Source organism: Rhincodon typus, chromosome 15 (assembly GCF_021869965.1).
Source record: "Rhincodon typus isolate 14 chromosome 15, sRhiTyp1.1, whole genome shotgun sequence".
In the NCBI taxonomy this organism is placed as follows: domain Eukaryota; kingdom Metazoa; phylum Chordata; class Chondrichthyes; order Orectolobiformes; family Rhincodontidae; genus Rhincodon; species Rhincodon typus.
Genome location: NC_063346.1, coordinates 53,586,006 through 53,596,597, shown reverse-complemented (window position 1 = coordinate 53,596,597; position 10,592 = coordinate 53,586,006). Strand labels below are relative to the sequence as shown.

General features: G+C 41.6%; 1 protein-coding gene across 1 annotated transcript in view; it reads left to right on the top strand.

The window, feature by feature from the left end:
• The first annotated feature begins 977 nt into the window (after positions 1 to 977).
• amfra (autocrine motility factor receptor a) overlaps positions 978 to 10,592 on the top strand; it is a 41,866-nt gene continuing 32,251 nt past the window's right edge. The window contains exons 1-4 of the mRNA XM_048605736.1: positions 978 to 1,070; positions 6,808 to 6,972; positions 8,297 to 8,449; positions 8,691 to 8,731. Coding sequence (XP_048461693.1) covers positions 1,008 to 1,070; positions 6,808 to 6,972; positions 8,297 to 8,449; positions 8,691 to 8,731 — 422 coding nt within the window. The 5' untranslated portion in view covers positions 978 to 1,007. The remainder of the gene's footprint in view (positions 1,071 to 6,807; positions 6,973 to 8,296; positions 8,450 to 8,690; positions 8,732 to 10,592) is intronic.

The following is a 10,592-nucleotide window of genomic DNA, read 5'->3' as shown; positions in this document are numbered from 1 at the left end:
GACCGCAATCCCCAACTAAACTAGTCCCACCTGCCTGTGCTTGGCCCATTTTGCTCTGTACATTTCTTATTCATGTACTTATCTATGTCTTTTAAATGTTGTAACCGTACCTACATCCACCACTACTTCTGAAAGTTCATTCCACACATCAATCACTCTGTGTGTGCAAAAAAAAAGCCCCTCATATCTTTTTTAAATCTTTCTTCTTTCACCTTAAAAACTTTCCCCAATCTTGAAATCCTCCACCCTAGGGAAAAGATACCTGTTATTCACCTTATCTATACCCTTCATGATTTTATAAACCTCAATAAGGTCACCCCTCAATATGTTCATCCCAGCCTATCCAGCCTCTCCTTATAACTCAAACCCTCATTTCCTGGCAACATGTTGGTAAATCTCTTCTGAACCCTCTCCAGCTTTAATATTATCCTTCTTATAACAAGGAGACCGGAACTGGACACAGTACTCCGCCCCACCAATGTCCTGTACAGCTTCAACATAACATCCCAACTCCTACACTTATGATTTTGAAATGCTTTTGCTTCCAGAAATCTAACTTGGAAGCCCGTTACAACTGTTGATCGCTCTCTTGTTTGCTGTGGTACTTCTCAACATAAAATTAAAATTTAAATTTGAATTTGATTGCCATTGTTAGTTTGAGCTTGTGTGCCCTTGTCGCACTGTTACTTAAGTTGAAATGGTATTTTGATTTTGACATTTCTTTGCTTTTTACACTTTGTGGGATTAAGATTCTAAGATCGTGAGTTTTTCCATTCACCTGCATAACTGTCTTATGGCGCTAATGCTCAATTTCTTGGCTGGTTTCTGCATTACTTCAGGATTTGAAGGTTATGTTGTAATGTTGGAGTGAAATTCATTATTTTACACTGCAAACACAATAACCAAGTGCTTAGCTGTGTCAGTTTGTTGTAAAATGGTTCACCTTTGCGCAATAACATATTTGTTTAATTTTCCAGGTGCTAGTGAACACAGCCTGCTGTTTTCTTATGTTGATTGGCAAGATGATCCAGTACATGGTCTTCGGAACACTGCGGGTCAGTGAGAGGCAGGTAAAGGTCACTTTAAAGACTATAAAATGATGTGGGTATGCTGGCAACCAAGGACGAACAATGGATTCAGGGATGGGGTAGGGCTGGAGGATGAGTGACGAGGATGGAGCAGGGGGAGGGAGGGGGCCAAGGCAAGTAACAGGAGGCAGTGGTTGAGGCAGATGGTTGGCAGAGTATGTGGGATGAGTTCAGATGGAAGTCTTGGAAGGGGATAAGTTCAGTTCCTGAGGGATGGGTCAGAGGTAGTGGGCCAGCAAAGGAAGAGGAATGGAATGGAGGCAGGTGCAGAGGCAGCAGGGTGGAAGTGGATAAAGAATGAGGTTGGGACAGGGAGAAAGAGAAGAACAAGGGCAGGGGCTGGAGCTGGGACTGGAGGTGGAGGTCGAACATAAGAGCTTGGATCATAAGTAGGCACTTCAGCCCTTGAACTTGCTCTGCCATTTAGTATGATTATGGCTGATCTCATCTTGGTCTCAACTCCACTTTCCAGCCTGCTGCTCATAGCTCTTCAACACATTACTAATTGAAAATCTATCTATCTCTTCAAGTTTATTCAATGCCCCAATGTTCACAGTACTCTGGAGTAGTTAATTTCAGAGATTCATGACCCTTTGAATGAAGTGATGCCTCCTCATCTCTGTTTTAATTCTGCAATCCCTTAGCCTAAATCTATAATTGCTCCACAACAAGGAAATATCTACTTTGTGTCTACTTTGTCAGCCCTCTTTGGCATCTTATGCCTCAGGAGATCTCCTCTCATTTGTCTAAGCTCTAGAGAGTAAAGACCTCAACCTAAACTGCTCAATCTCTCAAGACAAACCCCTGTCATCTCTGGAATAAATCTTGTAAAACTCTACTGAATTGTTTCCAGTGCATCTACAGCATTCCTCATGTAAGGGGACCAAAATAGCACGCACTACTCCAGGTGTGGTCTCACTGTCTAGTACATTTGCAGCAATACTTTGCCACTTTATACTTCGGATCTCCTCAGGTTAGTACATAACAACCAAACTTTTCATTCCAAACTCAAGATTTTTGAAGATTTATAGCTCGGGTTGTAGATGAGGTTTGTAGACTTGCTCGTCGAGCTGGTGTATTTGATTGCAGAGTTCTGTGACCGTGCTAGATAACATAGTCCGTGCGCCTCTGGTGAAGCATTGGTATTCTGTCCCGCTTGTTATTTATATGCCTTGGTTTCCTGGGGTGATCGGTATTATTTCCGGTACTGTTTTTCAATGGTCTGTATATCGGGTCCAGTTCAATGTGTTTGTTGATGGAATTCCGGTTGGAACGCCAGGCCTCTAGGAATTCCCTGACATGTCTGTTTGGCTTGTACCATTATGGATGTGTTGTCCCAGTCGAATTCGTGTCCTTCTTTGTCTGTGTGTATTGAGATCAGTGAGAATTGGTTGTGTCACTCGGTGGCTAGTTGGTGATCATGTATTCTTATTGTCAGTTTTCTTCCAGTTTAGCCTGTGTAATGTTTCTCACAGTCCTTGCACAGTATTTTATATATTACGTTAGTTTTATTGGTTGTGGTATGGGATCCTTTACATTCGTCACTAGCTGTCGCAGGATGGTTGTTGGTTTGTGGGCTACCTTGATACCTAAGGCTCTGAGTAGTCTTGTGGTCATCTCTGATATGCCCCTGATATACAGTAGGGTGACTAGTGTGTCTGGCTGTGGAGCTAATGGCGGTTTGTGCCTTTTGAGTATCCATTGCTTTTAAAAACTCCCTATTAGTGCTCCGGTTCTGCATTGCACAATTCTGGGTTGCTGCAGTGTGTTGTGGCCCGTTTGAATAACGTCCCGATGCAGCTCCGTTTATGGATGTTGGGGTGGTCACTGCAGTAATTAAGTATCTGGTCCATATGTGTGGCCTTTCTGTTTATGCTAGTCTGGAGTTCCCCGTTGTTCTAACGTTCTACCATTATGTCTAGGAAGGGTAGTCAGTTATTGTTCTCCTCTTCTATTGTGAATTTAATTCCTCATGCATTTGATAATCACGAAGGTGTCATCTGCATAGCGAACACACAGTTTGGGTTGTATAGTGGGAGCGCTGTTCAATCTAACCTTTGTGTTACTGCTTCTGCAATCAGTCCTGATATTGGGGATTCCATTGACTTGTTTGAATAAGTGGTTGTTGAAGTTGAAGGGGGTTGTGAGGCACAGATCCAGCAGTTTCGGGGTGCTGTCCTTGTTAATGCTGTTGGTATCGTGGTGTGCCTGCCTTCCTGATTCATCCAGCAGTGTGGCAATTGTCTGTTTGGATAGGTCAATGTTAATGGATGTAAATAGTGCAGGGTGACAGAACATGTGCAGTAAAACTCACCGGCTCGGCGAGCAAGTCTACAACCTCATATTCATAAGAATTAGGAGCAGGAGTAGGCAATTCCACCCCCTACCCTGCTGTGTCATTCAGTATAATCATGGCTAATCTCATCTCCCCACTTTCTTACCCACTCATAACTCTTCAACCCATTACTAATTAAATATCCATCTGTCTGCTTAAATTTACTTCATATTCCAGCTTGGGGGCTGACAAAAGGCAAGTAACATTCATGCCATGCAAATGCCAGGCAGTGACCGTCTCTAATAAGAGACAATCCCATTACTGCCCCTTGACATACAATGGTTACCATCACTGCTGCCCCCACTATCAATATCCTGAGGGTCACCATTGACCAGCAACTTAACTGGACTCGCTGCATAAACACAGTGGCTACAAGAGCAGGTCAGAGGCTTGGAATGCTTCTGCAAGTAACTCCCTTCCTGACTCCTCAAAGCCTGTCCATGATATACAAGGCACAAGACAGGAGCGTGATCGAATAATTCCACCCCCCCCACCCCTCCCCGGCCTGGATGCAGCTCCAGCAACGCTCAAGAAACTTGACACCATCCAGGACAAAGCAGCTGCCTTGATTGGGCACCACATCCCGTCCCTCCATCACCGCTGAGTAGCAGCACTGTATACTATGTACAAGATGAACTGCAGATCCTTAGAAAGCACCTTCCAAATCCACACTCACTTCTGTCCAGAAGGGCAAGGGCAAGGGCAACAGATAGTTGGGAACACTGCCACTTAGCATTGTCTTGGAAATATATCACCATTCCCTCACTGCTGGCTCAAAATCCTGGAAATCCCTCCCTAAGGGCATTGTGGGTTAACCTACAGCATGTGGGCTCCCACGGTTCACGAAGGCGAACATACCATCATTTTCTCAAGGGCAGCTAGGGACGGGAAATATATGCTGGCCAGCCAGCAATGCCCATGTCCCACAAGTACGTTTTTAAAAAAAATCCACGCACTCTGGGTGAGTTCCACAGATTTCTGACTCTTTGAGAGAAATAATTTCTTGTGTTTTAAATCTGCTACCCCTTATCCTAAAGCTATGGCCTCTTGTTCTAGATTGTATGTTTATTTTGTCAATTCTGTTTAATATCTTTTATACCTCAAATAGATCTCTCAATGTTCTAAACTGAGAGCATAAGCCTAAAAATGCTCAATCTTTTCATAAAACAAATCTGTCAACTCTGGAATCAATCTAATGAATTTCCTCTGAACTGCCTCCAATGCAACTGCAAGACTAAAACTGTGTGCTGTATTCCAATGTGGTTGCAGTAATACCTTGTACAATTGCAGTAACACTTCCTTACTTTGATTTTTAATTCAGTCATGGGATGTGGGCATCTCTGGCTAGGGCCAGCATTCATTGCCCATCTCTAATTGCCCAGAGGACTGTTAAGAGTCGACCACATTGCTGTGGATCTGCAGTCACATGTAGGCCAGACCAAGTAAGGACTAAAGGATATGAGTGAACCAGATGGGTTTTTCTGGCAATCAACGATGACTTCGTGGTCATCATTAGTCCTTGAACACCAAGTTCTTTCTTAAATTCAATTCCATCATAAGCCATAACAGGATTTGAACCCAGGTCCCCAGAAAATTAGCTGAGCTTCTGAATTAATAGTGTAGCGATAATAGCACTTGACCATTACCTTCCCATATACCCTATTCCTTATAAATCTCAATAAATGCCAAAATTGTATATTCCCTCCCAGTTAACTGCTGTCCCCACATGCTAGTTTTCTGCAATTTATGCGCAAGACCAACCAGCTCCCTCTGTATTGAAGCATTTTGAAGTTTCTTTCCCGTTTTTCTGACCAAAATTGATAACTATAACAATTAACCATGTAAAATTCCATCTGCCAAATTTTGCCACATCATCTACCTTGTCCGTATCCAATCGTAAATTTCTTAATACTTCATTGCAACCTACTTTCCAACCTATTTTAGCATTGTTTAGTGGTATTTTTGTTGAGGGATGGGGACGGGATGCGGCTAAGAGGAGCATGTTGAGGAATGGGGTCAGGGCAGTGAAAGGAGGAGGTGAGGTGGTGTTGGTGCTGATTTTGGAGGAGGGATAGTGTTGGGATGTGGGAAAAGGGAAGGCTTCAGGGCTGTCGTGGAGGAGTGGCTAGGGATAACTGATTTGAGAGCAGTGGTTGCCGTTGGGGTGGTTGGCTGACCCAGGTTAGGTGTGTGGTTAGGAGTGCAGAAAGGCAATAACAGTAGCTGTTCTGCGGGATGGTCGATCGTGAGGGCATGTAACATAGCAGTGCATTGTTCGTGGATGACTTTAATCTTCATGTGGATGAGGGAAAATGAAACTACCAAAAGTATCCACGAGAGAGAATTCATAGTGTATTGGGAGCAGTTTCTTGGAGCAACATGTTGTGGATCTAAGCTGGGATCATGCTGTTTTGGGATCTGGCAATGTGTAATGAGGTAGGTTTAATTAAGGCTCTCGGACTTTTTAATATGTGTTCACTCCTTTGACTCCAGGTATTGAGAGATTTTCTAATGAGGGAACATTAAGTAGGTTAGGTCTGTACTCTGGAGTTGAGAAGAATCAGAGGATATTTTATTGAAATGTTTAAGATTCTTAGAGAGCTTGACATAGATGGGGGAAGGTCATTTCCCTTGGAGTTTCAAGGACCAGCAGGCATAATCTTAAAGTAAATGGACACTCATTTAAGACTAATGAGGAAATTTTTGAGGATGGTGAAAGCGGAATTCTTTAGTGCAGAGACCTGTTGAGGCTTGGTTAAGTATTTTAAGGCTAAGGTAGACAGATTTCTAACCAATGGGATCAAGGCTCATGGTGGGGCAAAGCAGGAAAGTGAAGTTGAGGGTTATCAGATCAGCCACAGTCTGCATATGTTCTGACATTCAATCAGCTAAATGGCTAACTTCTACGGCTTGTGGAGGCGGAGCAGTGGAGGGGAGATAGAAGCAGGAAAGGGGAGTTGGAGGGATGGGATGATAGACGGTAAGAGGTGGAAGAGTTCGGGCTGTTTGGTTGGGATCTGGAGGGAGTGGCAATGGGGTGATGGAGGAAAGAATTGGCAAAGGGTTATGAAGCTGGGGCAAGTGGGTGGGAAAGTGCAGAACCGTTTGAGACAATCAGATTTCCAGGGAAACTATACCCAAACACTGTGGTTTGTGCATTGGAACTGTTAGTGTCCACTATGCAGTTACACAGAGTAAACAAATGCAATGCTGCTTTCTGCCAGGTTCTGATATAATGGATATTTTGTAGATTTTAATTGGGTCTGGAAGCAGTTATATTTTCTACGTAAATGCTGGTTGTAATGTATGAATCAATTGATGATCATTTTTAAAAGTCAGTGTCTGTATTTCTCTGCCCCACCCCGCTCCACCCCTCCCTCACAGCACCTGAAGGATAAGTTTTGGAATTTCATTTTCTACAAGTTCATCTTCATATTTGGTGTGCTGAATGTTCAGACAGTTGAAGAAGTGGTGATGTGGTGCCTTTGGTTTGCTGTTCTTGTCTTCCTTCACCTCATGGTCCAGCTATGCAAAGATCGCTTTGAATATGTGAGTTTGTGTTTAAAGCCGGCAAAGCAATTTGAACAGTGCAGCAATGATTTTTTTTTAAAATTCCATTGTGGGATGTGGACATCGCTGGTTGGCCAGCGTTTATTGCCCATTCCTGACTGCTGTTGAGAAGGTGGTGGTGAGCATCCTTCTTGAACTGCTGTAGGTAGACCCACAATGCCCTTAGGGAGGGAATTCCAGGAATTTGACCCAGTGACCGTGAAGGTATGGTATATTTCCAAGTCGGGATACTGAGTGGCTTCGAGGGGATCATACAGCTGGTGGTGCTGCCATGTATCTGCTGACCTTGTCCTTCTAGATGGAAGTGGTCTTGAGTTTAGAAGGTGCTATCTAAGGATTTTGAGCATTCTACAGCATAACGTAAGATTCTCTAAATTTAAAATATAAGCTAAAGGGAGCTTTAATTGGAATGATTGGCACAAATCCCCTGTCAAAAGCAATAATCCAAGTAAATTAATGTAAATTAGTAGTCCCAACACAGACTATAGTCAGTCAGTCAGTTTCTGATAGCGATTAATGTCTTCCTGTGTGTGGTGCTAGTGGATGCAGGTATCTGCATTGACGCTATTGCTCAGCATCACGTAAATGCCTTCAAAAATAAATACAATAAATTTGTTTCACATGGACTTCAACTCAAATGCAAAATTCTATTGTGTATATGGATAGGTCTTGCATTTGCTCAATAAATATTTTCAGCTAACTTAAATATTTAATAAATTCTGCAAATTAGCTGAAATGCAAGCTGTGCATTTTTGTGTACAGCATGAAGTTTTGGTTATTAAAAATTCACTTACTTGTCAAGCTGAGTTATATTGGAAAGTTTCTCCGTGTTAAAATATGAACAGTCCCATGAATATTGAAATTTTGAAATGGGAAACTTTGAAGTAAAAATAATAAGACTTTATTATTGATTTTTAACTGAGCTTTGCTATTTTCTTTGAAGGCCCATCCATTTATTCTCTGGGAACTGACAAAAGCAATTTGGAATAGACTAACTTAGTATTTAAACTCAACTCAAGGCTGGCAAGCACAAAGTTGATTTTGAACCTTCAGGATGAGGCAGTTGGTATACAGTCTCCAAGTAGCCCCAGTGGGATGTTGACATTTGAATCACTCTCCCAATCCCTCCAGCTGATTTTTTTTTTCATTTGGTCTTTGTGAAGAGAATGTTAGAATTTATTGATGCCTCTTGAAGTAACATCTTTCTCCTGCTACTACACCTCTTTTAGTACACTAGAGAACTTTGGTAGTTTTCTCATTTAGTTATCTTACCTCATTGCAATACTCTTCTCCTCTGATCCAGCTGTCTTTTTCTCCAACTACTCCAATGAGTAGCCACATGCGTGTATTGGCCCTGCTGGTTTCCATGTTGCTGTCCTGTTGCAGTCTGGCTGTAGTTTGCGCACTGGTTGGATATTCACATGGCATGCATACACTGTCTTTTATGGCAGCTGAGGTAAGCAAATAATTTGTTCTGTGTTGTGACCACTTAGTGTGGAAATAAAGAATGTTTGTTTCTTTGGTCAAGTTTTTTTTTTCTCAGATCTCATTTCATCTGATGATTTTTCTGGTCAAAAAAGTGACTATAATGCATAAGTAACTTCTATTGTATATTGGTCTGCTATCCTTTTCCCTTTTGTCTGACTTCAAATTACTTCTATAATGTATTGTAAAACATCTAACTCTGTCTGTTCCAGTGCCTGGTTGTGACCGTCCGGACAGCACATGTTATTCTTCGGTAGGTAATAAATTATTTGGAATGCATCTTGAGTCAGAAAGCTAGAAGGTGGAATGTTTGCCATGTGGCTAAACTATCAAGCATTCATTGGCTACTTGGTACAGCATGTTGGAATGCTGTTGTTATTTGAGGTAATTTTGTGTTTGTTTTGATCCATGGTGAGGGCAGTGTGTATCTGAGACATTGAACTGGAAAATTCACAGTTTAATTGCTTGCTGTCTTCTGAGTTTGCTTGTTCTAGGTGGGATGGTGGAAACTGTAGTTGGCCTCTGTGCCTCAAACCTTAAGAGATAATTAATTACCCAGGATTTCTCCTCCTGTCTGATAAATGTTGTCCAATTGCATTTAAGTGTGCCAAGCTGAGGCCTGCAGAACAATTAGCAATGGGAAACTATTGTCTGTTGAGGGTATGTTATGTGGTAGTTCAAGAACCAGTATTTCACTACTGTATATGTACTGTAGACCTGGTTCATGTTTGAGCAGGGAGTGCCTGAATTTATCACTGACCATAAAATTTGATTGATGGAATTTAACATGGATAAGTTTATGAGAAGAACAGAAAAACAATTTATTATCTAAATCGAGAGAAGCGCCAGAGTGCTTTGATGCAGTGGGATCTGAGTGACCTTGGGTGCTTGTATCGCAGAAGACTTGTATGCAGGTACAGCAAGTAATAAGGAGGGGAAATGGAATTTTGGCATTTATTACTAAAGGAATAAGGTATAAAAGTAAGGAAATGTTATTGCAACTGTACAAGGTACTACTGAAACCAGATCTGGAGAATCACTTACAGTTTAGGTCCCCTTCCTCGAGGAGAGATGTATTTGCTGGGAGGCAGTTCAGAGGAGATTCATGAGATTTATTCTAGAGATAAGGGATTTAATTTATGAAAAGAGAATAAGCCTAAAGTGCTCGTACTCCAAGTTTAGTAGATTGAAAGGAGATCTAATTGAGGTATACGAGATGCTAAAGGGAATTGACATAGTAGACATATAAAGGATGTTTCCTCATTTGGGGCAATGTAGAACCAGAGACCATAGTTTTAGCACAAGGGGTAATACGTTTAAAACATATGAGAAAATACTTCTCTTGAAGGATTGTGAATCTCTGGAATTCACATCACCAATGTGTGTTGAATGCTAGAACTATGGAGGAGATTTTAATTGGAGGGAGATTTTTACTTAGTGATGGGTTGAAGAGGTATTGGGAGTGGACAGGAAAGTGGAGTTGAGGCCAAGATAAAATCAAGTAAGATCACATTGAAAGGCAGAGCAGGCTTGAGGGCCGCCTCCTCCTCCTACCCCTCTTGGTTCTTATGTTTTTGTGAGTATGCAATGAAAAGTTCAGGTTGCCTGCGCTGATGTAAGGAGATTTGGAGTTAAGTACCTTTATGTATGTGAAACTGGTGAGGATATAAACTGCAGAATCTATTTGAAGTATATTTAAAAGGAAAGTAGCATGTTGTTTATGGTACAACTCAGTCCAGTAAAATAGACTTCAGATCGGCTGACAATAGAAATCCCAAATTTGCGTGGTGGGATTTTAAATTGTTAGTAAATTCTTGTACAATGAGAAGCTACTAAAGCTTATGAAACTAAGTAATTGTTATAAAAGCTCATCTGATTCATTAATGTCCACATGGAATAATCAACTCTTGGTGCCTATTTAAATGTCCTAATTAGACACTCTGTTTCCTCCTGAAATCTCATGAAGACAATTATGGTTAAGTGCAGTTAAGATGGCTTTGCTTTAATGCCCATTTCCCATGAATGAATAAAAGTAGTCACAGAAATGACTGTGTTGAATATTCAAAAAGTCAACACACTACTTTGACTAGAATCTTCCCCTTGTTGTCTGAATG